The 19,387-nt window shown below is 35.7% G+C and overlaps 1 protein-coding gene across 11 annotated transcripts in view; it reads left to right on the plus strand.

Moving 5' to 3' along the window:
• Positions 1-19,387, plus strand: part of ATRX (ATRX chromatin remodeler) — an 84,200-nt gene that overhangs the window by 27,348 nt on the left and 37,465 nt on the right. For 6 of the 11 annotated variants that reach the window (XM_054839980.1, XM_054839991.1, XM_054839983.1 and 3 more), the window contains 9 exons: positions 161-3,087; positions 6,216-6,294; positions 12,891-13,081; positions 13,508-13,687; positions 15,258-15,351; positions 15,891-15,999; positions 16,657-16,836; positions 17,235-17,376; positions 18,557-18,666. In XM_054839980.1, coding sequence (XP_054695955.1) covers positions 161-3,087; positions 6,216-6,294; positions 12,891-13,081; positions 13,508-13,687; positions 15,258-15,351; positions 15,891-15,999; positions 16,657-16,836; positions 17,235-17,376; positions 18,557-18,666 — 4,012 coding nt within the window. The remainder of the gene's footprint in view (positions 1-160; positions 3,088-6,215; positions 6,295-12,890; positions 13,082-13,507; positions 13,688-15,257; positions 15,352-15,890; positions 16,000-16,656; positions 16,837-17,234; positions 17,377-18,556; positions 18,667-19,387) is intronic. The other 5 variants (XM_054839988.1, XM_054839989.1, XM_054839981.1 and 2 more) reach the window with 3 other exon arrangements.

Consider the following 19,387-nt stretch of genomic DNA (forward strand, 5'->3'; position numbering starts at 1 on the left):
TGCTTTTAATAATGTTTTCAATTAATGGATAGCTGTTTATCACCTGAATTTTTAAAATGCAAATTCATTATCAGATAGTGAGAAATACATAAACTTCTCAAATTTGGCACATTGTCGATATGGGAGATAAGAGTCTTATATTTCTTACGTCTCATTTCAGGTGGTGTGCTGAAGGTGGAAATTTGATTTGCTGTGACTTTTGCCATAACGCCTTTTGTAAAAAGTGCATTTTGCGCAACCTGGGTCGAAAGGAGCTATCGACTATACTGGATGAAAATAACCAGTGGCACTGCTATGTTTGTCATCCAGAGCCTTTGTTGGACTTGGTCACTGCATGTGACAGTGTCTTTGAAAATTTGGAACAGTTACTGCAACAAAACAAAAAAAAGATCAGAGTTGAAAGCGAAAAAAGTAAAATATATGACCATACGGTCAAGTTTTCTCCAAAGAGAAATAACTCAAATTGTAATGGTGAAGAAAAAAAACTAGATGATTCATATTCAGGTTCACTGACGTATTCTTACAAAGCACTAATGGTGCCAAAAGACTTGCTTAAGAAAACAAAAAAGCTGGTTGAAACTACAGCAAATCTGAATTCTAGCTTTGTAAGCTTTTTGAAAAACGCTGCAGAAAATGTAGAAATAAGCCCAACTGTCCAGCTTTGTCAGCTAAAAGCTTTCAAATCGGTGTTGAGTGACATGAAAAAAGCTCATCTGGCACTAGAAGAAGGTCTGAACCTGGAGATTCAAGCTTTGAATGTTAAAATCAAAGATAAAATTACCAAAGAGAAAAAACCTGATATTAGATCAGAAAAAAATGAGGTGAAAAAAGATGAAGGAAAGGAACATGTGGCATTAAAAGAGGATGACGCTGTAAAGACACAGAAAAAAGTTGTATCAGAACGGCCTGAAGGTGAGCCCATGGATCAAAGTGTTCCAGCAATGGAACAAACAGATAACAAGCGTACATCTGGTGAAGATAAAAAGTCTGGCAGAAATGAGGAACCTCAGTATGAACCTAATAGTACAGAGGCTTTAGACATGGATATAGTGTCTGTTCCCTCATCTGTCCCGGAAGATATTTTCGAGACTCTAGAATCTGCTATGGAGATTCAGATTACATCAGATGAGCAAGACAGTGGAAACACAGGAACAGATCATGAGACTCTAAATTCAAATACAAAATCAAATGCTCCTTTGAAAGATACCAAAGGTGGTTCTAAGTTAAAATCGTCGGCAAAAGGAACGAAAGAATTGATTGTAAAATTGACTCCTGTTTCCCTTTCAGAGTCTACAATTAAAGCTGAAGATCAAGACAGCAGTCTAGAAAAGGGGAGTAAGGATGTTGATGTAACACCTAAAGCAGAAAACTGTGATTCCGTAAAACAAAATCATAATGCTGGCAGCGAACCTTCCACGGAGAACGAAACGGTCTCACTTGTAGAGGAATCCGATCTCAGGAGATCGCCGCGCGTGAAGACCACACCTCTGAGGCGCCAAACAGACATCAGTCCTTTGACGTCAAATTCGGAAGAAGATAGCAATGACACGTGTAATGAAAAACGTAAGAGAAAATCATCAAAACAACCAAGGAGGAAAAATGATAAAAGAAATTCTTCTGACAGTACTGTTGATGGTCCTAGCCCTAATAAACTTTCTAAATCAAAAAAGCCATATGTATTAGATCATAGCTCGGATTCTGATGAGATGCCAGCTGTCCTTAAAGAAGTAGCGATGATGAGTCACAGTTCTTCAGATATTGATAGCAATAGTGAAGCACCAACAAATGATCAGAAGACACTAAATTTTCTAAAGAATCAACCAGTAAAGGATGAAAATGGAAAACGAAAAAGGAAAAGTTCCAGTTCTGGTTCAGATTTAGATGCTAAAAGAGGCAAATCGGCTAAAAATTCCGCTGCTGCTAAAAAGAAACGACAAAACTATTCAGATTCTTCGAACTATGATTCTGAGTTAGAAAAAGAAATAAAAATTTTGAGTAAAATTGAGTCTGCAAAAAAAGCTAAGAAAAAATACTCACGAAAAGACGATAGTTATGATTCCTCTGAAGAAGAGCAGAGGAAAAAAGTCAGCAGTAAGAGAAAGATAAATTTGAAGAAACAGAGAGAGAAATCGTCTGAAGATGACGATGTTGAGAAGTCTTCCCCAGAGAAGGAGATTAATCATTCTTCTAAAGATAAGAAAATGGGGAAGGGGTCAGCTGCTAAGGAAAAGATAAACAGAGACTCGAAAGAAAAAACTGTAAAGGGAAAGCAGGATGAGTCTTCTGATGTTGAGAAGTCTTTACTGGAGAAAGAGGAGAGTTCTCCTAAGGGTGCAAAGTTAACTGAAGTGAAGAAGAGCAAGGATTTGAAAAAGAAAAAGGCACAGGAAGATTCTTCTTCAGAGAGTACTGAGAAATCTGCAAAGAAAGAGCACAATTTTGATTCTTCAAAAGACAGATTCAAGAATAAAAAAGGATCAGAAAGCAAAGCGAAGAAATCTGAAAAATTGAAAAAGAAAAGTTACAAGAAAGAGCAAGATGATTCCTCTTCTGATATTGAAAAGTCATCTCCAGAGAAAGGAAGTTGCAATTCTTCTGAAAATGACAAAACTAAAAATGAGCCAGTATTTAAAGAAAAGAAGAGGAGGAATTTGAGAGAGAGAGTATCTAAAAAAGTGCACATTGATTTATCTTCTGATGCTGAGAAATCTCCCCTAAAAGAGGAGAGTTCTTCTGAAGATGCTGTGCAGAGTAAAAAACGAACTGAAACTAAAGAAAAGAAAAAAACAAGTCACAAAAAGAAAATTCCCAAGAAAGAACAGAATGACTCGTCCTCTTCTGATGAGGAGTCTTATGAAGACAGTAAGAAAAAGATTAAAAGAGGGTCAATGAAAGAAAGTAAGAAGAGTAACTTAAAAAAGAAAGTGTCAAAAAAGAAGGCGGTTGTCACTTCCTCTTCCTCATCGGATAAGGACGAAAATGATGAACAGAATTCAACAGGTGATGGAAGCAGTGATGAGCAGAAAATTATGCCAGTGACTGAAAACTTGATGCTGTCTGCTGATACAGGATTTTGTCAGTCATCAGGTGTGCAAAACATGTTCGTCAACACGTATTGCTAATATATAAAAGGAGGAAATTTGTAAGATTTGGGTAACATTTAATCATCTAGAAGTGAAAATACTCATAAGTAGGTAATTATACATTTAAACGTTTGCAGCCAGTTACCTTTTTTGATACTGATTTGGAAGCATCCATTTCAATTTGTGCAGCTTGTCGCTTGTGGAAAAAAGGATGTCAGCGTAAATGGAGAGGCTTGAGAAGCTATAGCCTGTAATTCCAGCAGTATTTCCTTGCAGCACAGCTTTCAAAAGCCTGTTCCTCTCTTTGGCTGCCCAGGTACTCTTTAGCAGAAACTGGTTTTAAGCAGTAGATATCTGGTGGACTCAAATTTGTCAGCTTATGGTTATGCACTAGTAGAGATGGCTCTGAAAGCTTGTGGCATTGCAGTATGCATCTTAAAAACCAAGTAGATGATCTTCGTGCCTCACGAGACCCATGTGGCTTTAGAGCAGCTGGTGTCAGTTAAAAGAAATCTGTCATCGCTTACCGTTTTCATAGCAGGCTTAATAGTAGTAATTCTTCTTCTTGCCAAGATAGAACTAAATCATCAGTGTCTTATATCTTTAGGAAATTAGAGATTCAGAACTGCTGAATTCAAACACTTGGCTTTAAAGAACTTAAAAAGGAGGGGTGGTTTTCACATTACATGGACAGCACACATGTTTTTAATAAATAAATTTTCAACTAGAAAAAATGATATCTATTTGGTGCTTTAATTACCATGACAGGTAAATTGTTTGCTATTTGTTTGCTTCTAATGATGTTTCGTAGTACTTTCTGTACATGACTACTGTATCTGAGCCAACAGTTACAGTAGTTTGCAAAGCTGCAACTAAACAAAGAGTGACTAAAACAGCAATATGTTTATGAAGATAGCAGAAGGGACATAGTTGCATTTTGGCTTTCCCAAAAAGCCCTTCTAGACAGACACTAAACAGAAAATGAGATAATTGTTGTTTGTAGCTTCTTAAAAAAAACAAACAAACCACCCCCAAACAAACAAAACACACAGCTTTTAAATTAAATATAATGTTCCTTCTTTTTCCTATCAACTTGATGCTGACCCATTTCTTCCGTAAGTTTTCCTGCAGTTTAGTTTTTGGAAATTGTTAATCTTTGCAGATGCAAAGGTTGCTTTTCGCAGTTGCTGCTTTGGATTTAGAGCCCTGTAAGAAAGCAAAGTTTGATTAATGGTATTTTGCATCATTGTAGATGCAAAATAAGTTTCTCATTGTGCATATTATACAGCCTTGTAATGTTTGTTTTTCAAGGTCCTCTGATGAAGTAAGTTTAGTTGCATCTCTGTGCGTGTAATACTGGGACTTTCAGGACTTTTCCTTGATGGCTGCCAAAACAGTGTTTTCCCCAGTGATGCCACTGCTGGGGCAGATTGCAAATAATGAACAATTTGCATAGTGATGAACTAGCATCTTGTGTGTGGTAGCTGCCACGGCTGTTAAAACACTTTGGTACTGAGTGACAGTAACCCATACGCAACAGTTCTCAGCATTGCTGGAGCAGCAAATAAAAATACTTTAAAAAGAAAATTGCTCATGTGCAGTGTATATTCGTAGACTCGGTATTGAAATGGCCCAGGAGGAAGAAGTTGGTTGTAATCTGTCAGAAGGTGTGTGAGGCAGTGGGAGTGATTGTTTTATTTGCAAGTCACAAGTGGAAAGCTGGATAATTATTGGATAGGAGAGATGGTTAACAGTGTATGAATTGGAAAAATGAGATGGTGATGTGGGATGGTTGACAGTAGAGTTAGACTGAGAGAGAAGTGGGTTGTTTTAGCTTGGAGAGAGAATGCTAAAAATGGGGAGTCTTAATTGCTGTCTTCCAATCATCTAATGGGTAGTTACAGACGAGGCTGAGCCAGATGCGTGCCGAAAGGATGAGAGGCCGTGGATACAGGTTTTGGTGAGGAAAACTGACTAGATGCTAGGAAAAAATTGTTTACATTGAGAATGGTCAAAGCCTGGATCTGGTTGCCCTGTCCAATTTTGGAATCCCTGTCCTTGGAAGTACTCAGAACTTGACTGGCCAAGGCCCTGAGAAAACTGACCTTGCTTTGGAGGTAGCTCTGCTTTGAGGTTGGAGTTGGAGTAGGTTATGTCCAGAGGTCTCTTCCAGCCTTAGTTATTGTATGATTGAATGAGAATCTGCCTTTCTTATATTATTATAAGAGGAGGCAAACTTGACCTTTCTCTTCAGTTTGCTTTTGGCTTAATAGGTGTATGAATGAGTCTTTTCTGTGGCTGAAGAAACTATGCAGCTTGATCGTTGAATGAGTCTTAGAATCTGGTTTAACCAACAGGTTACGTCTATGTATCAAAGCCCAAGAGAGAGGGACTTTGTGTGATCACCTGCCATACAGTCCTGTCGGACGTCTGGCTAGTGGTAATTCCAGGACAAGTGTACGTTAAAATAACTTGGAGCAAGCCTCTCGCAGCTTAGTTTTAGTCTACATCCCACAGGTAGAAAATAAACAGTAGAAATTATGAATGAAGGGATCTCAGTTCATTAGTATTTTGAGGTCTCTTTTTCTAAGCTTAACTTCAGTAACTAGCAGATTTGACTTATTTATGTGTAAGTCAGAAGAACAAGAGAAAAAAAAGGGGAAAGGCCTGGGAGTTAGAAATAATCTGAATTCGCCTCAGTTCAGCCAGGAGAGTGTAGGGGATCATATTGTGCTATTCTAAATGGAACTAATAACTTCTTAAGAAACTTAATTTCTGAATCCTAAGTGGAGTGTTCAGTCTCTGTATATTTTTGTGTAAAAAAAAACCCCAAAACCCACCAAATTCTACAGTATGTAATAAGGAAAGAATTGCAAGTTGTGTGTAGTAGCAATCATAACATGGATAAGAGAGTTGCTTGAAAAACTAGAGACTTTTATTAATAAAATATTTATTTTTATGTGTCCAGATAGGTAACTGGCTTTTAGTAGAAAAGTGGTGGTATTACCGAGATATTTTTATCTGGCGATTCTTGATGGAGACAATATTTCATGTGCTGTGTTTTTTTTGCTGATTTTACATGTATTAAGCGTTCATGTTTTCTGGTTTTTTTGTTTCCCCTTCCTCCCCCAGGAGATGAGGGAGAGACTAAATCAAGGGCTGTTCCAATGGAGGAGGAGGAAGATGATGATGATGACGATCCTGAGAATAGGTATGATACCATCCGTAAGGACTTAAAAAAGATTATAACACACCCTAGGCGTGGGCGCAAACCGGCGCAACGGAAGAGCAAGCAGGTTGTAAAAACCACGACTGCCTGCCTTGTAAAGACTCGCTCACGGGCTTCCCGCAAGTTTGAACAAGGGGCCAGAAAACAGAGGCCAAAATCCAGAAATGCAAAGAAAGTATTTAGAAGTGTTAGCTAACACACCTTGCATAGGGTGTGTTATAAATGCACTGCAGCACCGTGCGTTTTATGTTCCCATTGAAAGTGTGAGGTTTGTGACAAGTATTTCATTCAGGCAGGTAAAAACCTACTTCTGATAAATGTGAATTTCAGCTAGTTATATGGATAGAAGGTTAAAATCTTACATCTGTGCAATATGCAGTGCTAAAATATTTTCAGATTGAACTTGGTTATTACTGTTACATAATTTGCTTTTTTAATTGAAACGCCTTTTCTCAATAAAGAGAAAACACCAGTGTGGAGGTAAACAGTATTAGATATTTTTCAGCTGTTAATTAAACCAAGTTTAAATCCACTAAAGAATACGTGAAGTGACTAATGTGATAGTTAAGGCCCTGATTCTACAAGAACTGCATAGGCTCAACTGGTATCGAAGAGACTAATTATACATATAAATTTTAAGTCTTTGCATAGATATTTTCAGAATTGTGGCTTATATGTATTGCTTCAGTTTCAAGTTCAATAAAAATGAATTGATGTAAGATACAGTTAGTTAAGACGTGATATTTTACCAGTACCATTGTAGTTATCAAAATTAGCCTGGCTAGAAAATGTAAAAGCTTTGTTTCCTGATGAGTGAATGCACAACATGAAGTATTGCTCAATTATGAGCCACAGTTTCTTTTTGGAAGTTATTGTAGTTAGACTAAAGAGTTGTTCCACAAATTTTTATACAGTATTTCAGAAACTGATTTTTTTTTTTTTTTTTTGGCCATATAGCATGTATGGGACCAGCTTTCATAGCTTTGCACAGTTGCTGCTGGAGTCTTTTTCTGCTTCTGAGCCTCACTAGTTTTAGAATATGGTATCTTTGTTTCACAGAGTTGTATGTTTTGATCTGTGGCTGAAGTAAATTTTAAAAACACTGGTTTTTATCCTTTACGGACCTCAGTTTGGCATCAAAATGTTGCTGCTGATGTAGTTCTTGCCTATTTTCAGTCATCAAATTTAATCAAATAATTCAACTTTTAAAGAAAGATGTTCTTTAGGGACTTGACAGCACAGGATCATAAGCAGAACATCTAAATGTTGGTAATACAAGATTTTTTTTAAATGATGCTTCAGTTTCAGTCCTGTTTTGATTTTTTTTTTTTCCTTTCTCTTTTTTTGGTTTCTTAAGTGTTTCTGGTTGATAACTAAGCCAATACACTTTTGTCAAAGTTCAGTGTTTACCATACAAATGTTACCGACAGATCTTAATCATTAGTTTAAGAGCTGTATTGGGAAATGAGTTAACCCAATTGATAACAAACAAATCAGTAATATGAATTTGGGGTTTAAAAATCAGTTTCTGTACTTTGTTTTTGAGCTGAATCTTTGTTGAAATTTTTATTTAGGGAATATTTTGAATATATATTGATGAGATGGGGAGATACTTTGTCAATAAACAGTTTTGTCAACCTTCAGACATGTTAACTGGTAACTGCAGTCTAATTTTACATTCATCACGCGTTGTACTTGGCACCAAAATCAGATATATAAAATGTAAAAAGATGGAACAAATTTCAAGAAGTTAAAAGTTTGTTCTTCTGTTTACTCAACACAAAGTGTCTAAATAGTTTACCTACTATTCAGATAAGTTGCCTATTTTCTTCCAGGCCAAAGAGGGTACGTAGTACCTACCGGGTATTTGTAGTGTGGGAACTCTCATGTTTGCAAGTCTCTAGCTTAGATGTTCTGTTATTTGCATACCTTTGGATGTGCATGACATGAATATTAATAGTCTTGAAATCATCTTTGCCAAAATGCAATATCCAAGTGGGTCATAATATGACATACAGTGCTGTATGCTTTCATCTTATGTTGTGTAATTATCTATTATTGGTCCTTCTGATCTTTTAAATGGTACTGTTTAATATGTTTGCAGTAGTTTTATTTATTAAGAAGTTAATAGTGTATTTAATGCAGAATGCCTTTAAGTATTTGATGGTTGCAATAAATTTTTGTAAAACGTTTTTCTTGTCCAAGCATTTAATTTAATACAACTCTGACAGCTTGAAAATCGGACTCTTTCAACAAAGCCAGTATTTAGAACAAGGTGTTTGGCAGTTTTCACAATTTTTTTTTTTTTTTTTTTTTGTAAACATGTGTGACATTCCATCCAAATACTCATCTCTTAAAATATGTTTTAAATGGTTCTAAATTTGTTAGTAATATACCAAAGGCCCATTTAATTCGGTAGTACTCTAGCTGAAGGAATAGTGGCTTTTATTAGCCACAGAAAAATGTCCTTTTCCCTGCCCTGCCCAAGATTTGTTTTGGGCAACCTTATTTCTACATATAAGTGGTAGGTATTTATGAACACTACGTGTGAGTTGATATAATCTAATTGGTAATAATACGTCACAATAATGAACTAATATTTAAAGTTATGACTTTTTAAGAAGAAAAATTATTTTTACAGTGGTAGTGTTGTCTCACCAAGATTTTTGACGATCTATAAATGAGTCCATCATATTGGCACTCTAAAATTCGTGAACAAGAATGGTGCAAATTATTATGTGGACTTAACTCCACATCACGAGAGGCTGCACCTACTGTTCCATTTTTGCTGAAATGTCTGAAGGATAAAGTAATCCTGTTCTGTGACTAAGCAGCCCCTGGATAACTCCCAGTTTGCATATCTCTTTTTAAAAATGTTTTCTTTTAGCATAAGTTAAAAAATACATAGTAACAAATTCATTATTTTTAAACGTATATTGTTGGTGTCATTCTTACAAAGGTGAAATACATTAAATCCTGATTTATATAAAATCATACATAATATACTGTTGTTTTATTCTAGAGTTGGTTTTATATGTCCCAGTTGAGATTACAGCCCCGTTCTGCAAGGCACTGTTTAAACATTTGTTGGGAAAATGTCCTTTATACAAGTCTCACGATATGTTTAGATATGATGGAGTGGGGCTAGGCAACGTGACGTGCTCAGGGTCACAACAGATCAGTGGCAGAAATGAATGAAATGCAGGGATTTGTATTTTATTTTAACTACCTGAAGTCCTGTGCTGGAGGTCATACAGATCTCTGTGCTTCTTAATTTCATTTGTTTATAGTGTTCAACTGTTACATCTGGTTGGCCAAGAACATCTTTTATGTCCTTGGCCCAAGTAAATATTATGATATCTTTTGATTTTCATGGGTTTCTCTGGAAGAATGTGAGTGGGGGAGTTTTCACACTGTCATAGCTCGTTTTTCTCGGTGCTTGCACTTTTGATGTTCATGCAAATGTTAAAATGTTAAAGCTAGTATATGATGTTTCTTAGCTTAGAAACCTGGTCACTTTAAATGGGTTTATGTCTTAAAATAGAAATGTGATACATTATCTTGAGCCGCATATAATTTAATTTAAAACCAGTTTCAAGAGTCCAGTACTCAACTTACTCTAATTCATATAAGCCATTTGTTAGATCAGTCATTTGTCAGATGCATTCACAAGGCTTCATCTGTTTGGTTCTAATACTGCTTACACTTGTAATTCCTATCAGATATGTAGTTACATTAAAAATAGCAATCTTTTGAATTCTGAAAAAGTCTTACATTTTTAGCCTAGCATCATATCAGTAGAACGCATTGAAGAGATTGTGGCTTTTTTCACTAAACAAGCAATTCCATCTCAGTTTGATTCAAAGTGGTTGAATTGTTATCCTAGTTAAAATGCCTCTCATTTTTTTATCTCCGAGTATAAAAGCAATAACTTATTAATCAATAATATTATAAATAATTAGAAATGAGTAAGTTTACCCAATCTGGTTGGTGGTTATGATGATGATTAGTAGGAAAATAACAGCATCTTCTGTTTGTGGATAGTAGATTTTGTGCACGGTATTTTTAGGTGTATGATACATTTGCTTTTCCCCCCCCTCTTAAAACCATATTTCACAAAAAATGCGTGTCGTCTTTTGTTAAGAACCAAAGTCAACCTTTGTTTAAAAAAAATAGAAATACATTTTTAAAGGTGACTTGTATGAAAGGTAAGTTGTTACCCACCTACAAGTTGTGTTAACTTTGCTAATGCAACTGAGGACACTCCAAAATAAACCAAAGGCAGTAGGCAGGGCTTTCAGGATTGAATTTTAAAATTTTGCACTTCTCTTTAGTGTTTCTCCTCCCCCCCCCCCAAATCAAAACTTTAGTGATGATATTGTTATTTTTTTAACAAGAGAAGTAGCCAAACTGCTGCTGTCTGCGTTTCCTGGAGTAGGATTCAAGGTTAATAATTTACATGAAAAGCTTTTAAAGAGAAGCCAACCTGTGATATTCCATGCAGTTTCATTTTGAAGAAAAAGCTCTTTTGACCATTAAGAGATGGAAGAAATACGGTCTTAATTTCTTATATAAGGAGCTATTTATTCCTGTTGCTATTATACGTGATATGGTGGGTTTTCAAAAAAAGAACAACAAAACCTAAGTCCCTTTTCCAAATCCTCTGGAAGGACCTAATGCAAAAAAACTTTTGGAAGAAGATGTTACTTATCTATGGACTTTAGTAAGTTTTCGTTGGGTTTGCACTGTGATCTGTTGGTATATGTGGAATTAAAGCTTACCAAGAATACTGCATTTTAAAGTTTTAGTTGGCTATTCACATGCCATTTCTCAAAAGGGGGGGGGTGTTCTGGATGTTCATGGATAGTCTGTGACTTGCTGAGCAATCTTAAATGTTTGTTAAACCACTTTACTTCCATCTTTTAATAATAACTGAATATACAGTGGCGTTAGAATCTCTTTGGAAAACATACTACCACTCAAAAAAATAGAAAATGCAGTATGAAGTGTTAGGAAAGATACTTTGGGAAAATTCCCTTTGAAAAGTTCCTTTCTTTTAGGGACACGTTACATGCTGAAAAATGAAATACAGATTCTTTAAAACCTATTTTATAGTGCTCCATAAAAGAAACCATTTTTCAAAGTATAAGAAGCTGTACTTAAGAGATCACTGTTCTTTGCCATTTCCATGTGAAGCCTGGATTGAGGTTCAGTTTCATGGGTTTTGAACGATTGTTTTGACAGGTATAGAAGCTATCCCATTCTGAACTATGTACATACAGCTTACATTAATTCTCCTGAAAGGCAAGACAGACTAGATTTGACCTAGGGGAAAAAAAAATAAATCTTCATTTAAAATTGACAGCCATGGAATGAAAATTATAATATTTCTGAAATTTATATGAGGAAGGCCTGGTTTCATTCTTTCAGGACTTCCCCCCCCCCCCCCCGGAAGTACGAGTTCTCAGATAAGTCCTTTATTTTCCTGTGCTTTTGACATAATTTATATTTTGCCTTGGATAGATTCATATAAGTTGGGGGTTTTTATGTTGCAAGAACATGTAAATAAATTATTTTCCCATAGTAACTTCAGTGCATTAGTGGAAAACATTCTTGTGCTGAAACGAACCTGTAAGAAGCTGCGCAAACAGTTTGTGGAACAGGAAATAAAATCATAATTTTTCTTTGAAGTTCAGGTCCCGTAATGTTTGATGAAACTTATTGTGTGTGTGTATACTTTTTTTTTTTTAAAACTATAGTTGCTCTAAGGCAAGTGCTTGTAGTTATGTGAAGGATTCAGTGTGGGTTTTTTTTCCCCTGAGGCACTTAATATCACTTCGTCTTGAGACATTGTGAGTGGCTTCAATTACTACAGCATCTCTTTTGCAGTAGGGTGGGCCCAGGCAATTAGAATGGTAACACAGTTGGAGGCAAGCTATGTAGAAATAGGATAATGCATTCTTTTTGTTTTATTTTTATTTTTTTAAGCTGTGAGTTAATGCATATTGCAGTAATCTTTTTCTTCTTTTAAACCTGCGCTCAGTGATACGCTGCTTTTAAAACTATTACTGTTCACGTAGACACTAGTTGAGTAGATTCAATGCCTCAGGAAATTAATCTCATTGATTTAAATCGAGTAAGCGTGATAACCATTTTTGGAGGGGATGATGTGAGCATTACAATTTGATCTGCAGCACCTTCACGTTCCTGTTACGGTTAGAATTCGTATAGGTGCCTATCCCAGAACCGACAAAAGGCCATCCAAATAGACCATGAATAAAATGAAATGTTTAGGTTTGTACATTTTATAGCTATCTCTAGTCTTGCTGTAAAGCATGAAACTTCCTTTTTTAAAGAAGCATTATATAGATTTGCTTTCTAAAAGCAAGTTAACCTGTTACATTTAACATGAGATTTTTGCTGATATATCCTGTCTTACCACAATGACTTTCATCATGTCTTTTTTTGTTCAGCTTTCAACCCTTTTTTTGAAGTTCTGAATGGTATAGGGTTACACTTATCATTCATAGATTTCCTTGAACAATGGAATAAATAGTTTTTTCTGTTTTACTTCAAAGAATTGCCAAGAAAATGCTTTTAGAAGAAATCAAAGCCAATCTCTCCTCTGATGAGAATGCATCTTCAGATGATGAATCGGATGAAGGGAAAAAGAAAACTGGAAAGCAAAATGAAAACACGGGAGATGATGGTGAGCACCAAAAAGCGCCTGGGAAAAAGTGGTGCTGCAGCGCCCGTCGTAATTTCAAAGGTCATTTGGGAAAATTATAATCATTAAAATTTCTTCAGTTTTCAATAAAAAAATATCATTGATGTTGATACGTAGTTGCCGGATAGAGGCCAATGTATATGGACATGAGGATTATAATCTCTTTTACTCTTCTGTAAGTGTATTTTTTTGTTAGTAGTCTGATCTTTGTAACCAGTTCAGAAGTTCTAGGGATTTGTGAGGAATAATCATGCATTTGACTAACATACAGTCATTGGAAAGATTCTCCAAGTGTTCAGGCAGCATAAAATACCTAAAATTCGAGGGAACGACAATATGTTGTTGTCTGTAATTTCCTGGAAAAGCACAGAATTTAACCTAAATTAATTTAGATTTTTAATTCTAGCCAGATGTAAGTAAGAAAAAAATGACCACTGTGCGTGTTGTACTGACTCTTATCTCTGACAGAAGTGAATGAAAAGGAGGATAATTCTGAATCGGATTCAGAGGAAGAAGAGTCAAAGAAGCCAAGATACAGACATAGGCTGCTGCGGCACAAGCTGACAGTGAGTGATGGAGAATCTGGTGAAGAAAAAAAGGTGAAACGAAAAGACAAAAAAGAAGGGAAGCGCAGAAATAGAAGGAAAGGTAAATAATCCAAACATTTCTTGTCACAACAAGTATGCGCTTCTGTAAAATAAGTCCAAAGGACATCAGAATGGAGATCTGAAATGCCATAATTTGAAAATCTCTGTACAAACTTCCTTGTGTATTAAATCTAGAATTCTCTTGTCTGTGTTTAAATAAAACTATTTATCAAAGTGTTGAATATAAATGCAACTCTCTCCACTTATTGTATCCTCTGAATTGGATTAATCTTGTTGAGTCTTAGAATATTAATTTTCAATAACAGAGGCAAGCCCTGTATGTCTAATTTGTGAGAATAAATCTTCTCCTTTGTGTAATTTCTCTCTTTACCTTGGGCTGTTAGTAAGCCCTTGTGCATCAGAAATTTCTCCATTCTAGAATTTAAATGTCACCAACTTCAGTTGAACACCAGATGGCACTGCAAAATGATGCTTGACTTTGATTTTTCATTTTCACTGTTGCATGCAAGAACAAAGAATCTGTCAGCCCTTTGCATTTACTCATTTTGAGCAGAGGAGGGGAGCGATAGTAAAGAGAAATGCTTACTGCCACGTTGGCCGGTGTAGATGCCGATAGCGTTTTGTGGCCCGTGGACATAAGTACTTTCCTGTTCTTAGTGTTGCAGTAATGCCAGGCATCTTTTGCGGTGTTCCACAGCGTTTCTTTCAAGAAAAGTAAATTACACCGGCAACATGCAAATAAGATGCAGCCAGACTAATTCTCAGGATTTTTTAATCATGTCTTTTAAGTTCACTAGTGAGTCTCCAGTAGAACTATGTACTTTATTTCAGCTCGCTGTTTTTGAGCCTTATGTTATTAATAGTACATTTCCCCACGTATGAAGAACAATCCTTGTTTTAAGCCTTGTTATTCATAAAACAGTTAAGCTTTCCACTGTGTTCCAGGTGAAATTGAAATTATAAAGGCGCTAAAGGGTGTGCTGGTCTTGATTACCTATAAATGCCAATGATGGCCCCTAAAAGTAGTTACAGAAGTATTAGCTAATGCTGCTAGTTTAGATGTATTTTTAATTGTCTTGCATTACCTGAATAAACCTCAAGCCATAAATACAGTAATATAATTGCATATGTTGTTAGTAAATAAGCGTTGTTTGCATGAATTGTGAGGTATGGTTATAAAATGACATCTAAAACATTTGAAACAAAAGCTTCTGTTTAGCTAAAAATCATCTTTTTGTTTTCTGTTGTTCTGTTCCCCATTGGGTTCTCTCCTCCTCACCCACTGTCTTTGGACACTTTCTAATATAATGCTTTCCGTCATCTTCTTGCAAACTATACTTACATGTATTCCTGCATAGAGACCTGAAGGCTTGTTGGCATGATATGCTGTCTAGCAGGACTCGCTTAGTGCTTACATGTTAAGCTTTTCTACTCTGTACCCCTTATATTCCTGTTGCTTCTTATTAGTATAGTTAGTGGCTCCTATACTGCCTGAAATGAACTTTTACAGTGCTTGTTCATCTTAAACAGTTCATTGTGTAATTAGAAGATACGTAATGTTGCAAACTTTGTAATAATATTCAACGTGAAATCATACTTTATTTTTAAAGTGAGCAGCGATGATTCAAATGACTCTGAGTTTCATGAATCTGCAGTTAGTGAAGAAGTCAGTGAGTCTGAAGACGACCAACGTCCAAGAACAAGGTATAAATAAAACTTAACTATGCTTATCCTGTGTTTGGTTTTTTGGTTTTTAATAGTGCAGTTTAGGCAGTGAGATGGTAAAAGTTAAAGACTTTGGATCAGTCCTTAAAACCTTTGGTGCTACTTGCTGTAATTTGGCATCTACTAATTAACTTTGCAGCAAATGTGAGAAGTTTGAATTTTTACCACAGTATGTGGTACACAGCAATTTGATGAGCCAGTACGAAAACAAGATTAACAAAAAATGGGCGTTTTAATGCCAAATACGTCAGTGTCCATTGAGGAATGGTGGATTGCAGTAGAAAACTAGTACTTAACAATTCTGAGGTTCTTCAGTGTTGTCTGGAATAGATGGTTGCTACGTATGTTCAGTGAGTTGAGGGGTAGGAAGGTATTTGATAGTAAACCCCTGATTGCACAAAGGAGTATATATTCTGTTAATTAGCCATGTAGTTCATGTACTTTTTTTAATCATTGCTTTTCAGTGAGGCAATGATTTATTATTGTTAATCAGTAATACTACCTTATTTTTTTTATAGATCTACCAAGAAAGCTGAGGCGGAAGAAAACCAGCGGAGTTACAAACAGAAAAAGAAACGAAGGCGTATAAAGGTTCAAGAGGATTCTTCAAGTGAAAACAACAATAAGGTACTATATTGTGTTTTGAATTAATAAATGGGAAAAGGAGTTCCTGTCTCTTCTGCCAACTGCTTAGGGACTTGGGTATCTCCAACGGCTGTGTACAAAGTACACTAAAAAATTATAACTTTTCTCAGTGTTAATTCAGTGCTAAAATTTGTAACATGGCACCATTATGGAGAAAAAACCATTGCATTTAACTAAAACCATTTCCTGTTTAGATCTTGATTAAAGATGCATGGTATCTTTTAAGTAAATGGAATTTTTAAACTAAATGTAGAAGATGACACAAATAGTAGTTTAAGGCTTTCCTAGTATTAGAGTTTCTTTTCCTGTGTGGAGTAGGTGATAGCTGATCTGATCTAGCACCACTGGAACAGAAAAATAGGTCTTTATTAATAGTCATTAGTTAGTATCAAATGATAACAGTACCTTCAGTGCTGCCTTTGCACAGCTGGGCTTATCTTTAATATCTCAGAATACATTATAGTTAAGGTGGCACTTCTTTTGTCATGCTGGCTAATTTATTTTTTTTAAAAAAGTGTCTTAAGAGCTAAACTCCACCTGTGTGTATAAAAATTTTTGTGAGCTAGTCTAAAAATGAAGGATTTGATGGTCTGTGCCATAATTTTCTTGCTAATGCTTGATTTATTTAATTTGTAATAGAGTAATTCTGAGGATGAGGACAATGACGATTCAAAATCTCCCGGAAAAGGCAGGAAGAAAATAAGGAAAATTATTAAAGATGATAAGCTTAGAACAGAAACACAAAATGCACTTAAAGAAGAAGAAGAAAGAAGAAAACGTATAGCAGAAAGAGAACGGGAGAGAGAGAAATTGAGAGAGGTATGTTCTGTTGTCTTTGCAAAATGCTACGAAGTTGAACTGTTGATGATGTTTAAGACAACATAGTTCTACCTCAGTTTAATTGGATAAGTAATTTTAAAAGTGCTTAGATGTAGCCTTGTAAGTCACAAGTTTTCTTTGTAGTTTCCTGCAGGTTAACATTGGTAAGTTTTATTTAAGACTACTGAGGTCTGTAGAAAGCTGTTTCAGCTGCCTACTGCTTTACTTTCCATGGGGAAAAGCACTCTTCCAAAGTAGGTTGTAATGCATAGTAAAGAATTTAAGGTTTCTCTTTACTAAACAAATAATGACTTCCAATTTTGCTAAAGCTAGTGTCTGTCAAATGCTTGGTAGTATTCACGTGTGAAGTATTCCTATGATGCCATTTCTGCTTATAGGTGATAGAGATAGAAGATGCTTCACCTCTGAAATGTCCCATTACAACTAAGCTGGTTTTAGATGAAGATGAAGAAACCAAAGAACCATTAGTGCAGGTTCACAGGAATATAGTTACCAGACTGAAACCACACCAAGTAGATGGTAAGGAAAGAGAGTTTTAATTTTTTAAATTTTTTTTCCCCTTCACTGGCACAGCACTTCATGCAACCTGAATTTGAATCATAAGAAAATACTCCTTGGCAGGCTAACGCCAGAATGTCAGGTTTAATATTTTATTTTTGGAACATCTGAACAAATGTAAATGAGGTCAGCAATACATAGTTCTGTTTTACAAGCAAAGAACTCTAGAAATGTAAAGTTATAAGAGTCCTCAGAATCATCTAATTCTCCACACTAAGGTAGAATCAAATATATGTTTAGCATTCTATTGAGGAATTAGTATATTCACTTTTTACAGTTTTCAGTGAAGATTTAAAAATCTCGCAGTATTTTCCTGGCTTTCTCAACAGAATTTTTTTTTTCTGATACCTGACATGTCTGCAAATCAAGCCAACTTCCTTCCATATTCTGTTTCTAGTGAAGAAGGAGAAAAGGAGTACAACCAATGATAATTTTCTTCACAGCTCATTCTGTTGTTTTAAATTTTCCTCAAAGTTCATAATCTACATCATTTCCATTTTAGTAAGAAACTTCTGGACTTGCTTCAGCTCTTAAGGGGAGGTGCCCTGAACCAGACAGACAGAGCAGTCAAGTCGAAGCCTCATCTGTGTTGAGTATAGTATAGAATACAACTCCCCAGTAAAAACATTGCAAAGAACAAAAAAAAAATCACCCAGCAGACCCTCATGTTGTTAATGCATTTTGTTATGTAGCATATATTTCCTTTTTCAGCTGTCACAGTTCTTACTTGATTTTTTTTTTCCCTCTTGAAGCATAGAACTTCACATTTGATCTGTCTTGGCAGAATTTCTTCTAGTTGGTTTCAGATGACTTTGCTAATTTACCAAGATCGTTTTTCATTAAGTCCTTATCACTTTTCATTCTGTCTCCCCTGTTCTCCCTGTCCCCAAGATCGCAGTCATCTCCACAGTAATATTTTGTAATCCAGTTGCCACATCTTCAGTGAAAACTGAATATAAATTAAGTTCAAGACAAAGATTATCCCATGTACAACCCATTGGACAGGAATGAATCAATAATTAGCCTGAGTGCTGCTTTTCTAAGAGTTATCATGATGTTATAGTGATCACACCTGTCTCCTATCAGGTGAACTTTAATAAAATGAATATTTAATAAGAACATTTTCAATAATTTTCTTCAGGTGTTCAGTTCATGTGGGATTGCTGTTGTGAATCTGTAAAAAAAACAAAGACATCTCCTGGTTCTGGATGTATTCTTGCTCACTGTATGGGTCTGGGGAAAACATTACAGGTAAGAAACAAAAGTCGTCTTGTTTTCTTGTCTGTAGCTTGCTCTCAAAAGCTGATCCAGCAAAAGGCAATTTTAATGACTTTCAGAACATAGTACAACTTACTGTTTCCTAGGCAGTGACTCAATGAGGGTTGCTTGAAGAAGATGTTTTGTAAAGAGGTCTTGAGAAAGAAGTTGTGTTTTGTATACAGCTGTGAAAGTTCTGATACGCGCTTGTGCTTTCTCTGCTTTTAAAATATCTAAAATTAAATTAGGTAATCGTTGATATTCATGTGAAACGGTCATATTTAATTGTAAGTGATGTGTAGCTCGCTTGCAACTCAGAACAAGAAAATACAGCTAGTAGGATACAGGCTTCAGGAACCTATGTCTCCAAGACAGTTTAATACTCTTAAGCAGGTTGTGTTTTTTACTGTCTTCTTCATTCATGTGTTGCTCCTTAAATTGGTTATTTTCCTCAGCAGTTTTTCAGTTTATTTGTTGTATTGATAAAGTAGAGGTTTACCAGGTTTGGGGTTTTTTTTATGCCAGACTTGTAATGTCTAAAGTCAGATGCTCTGTGTTTTAATATAAACCATATTTTGCTACAGTTTAGACTCTTTTGGGTTGAGGGACAGGGGGCATTTGTTTTCTATTTCAGTAGTTGTCCATATGTACATTCATATTTTGGGGTCCTTGTGCATCACAAACTATTAAGACCAGAAACTTTTGTTGCCTTGGC

Source organism: Grus americana, chromosome 12 (assembly GCF_028858705.1).
Source record: "Grus americana isolate bGruAme1 chromosome 12, bGruAme1.mat, whole genome shotgun sequence".
Classification (NCBI taxonomy): Eukaryota; Metazoa; Chordata; class Aves; order Gruiformes; family Gruidae; genus Grus; species Grus americana.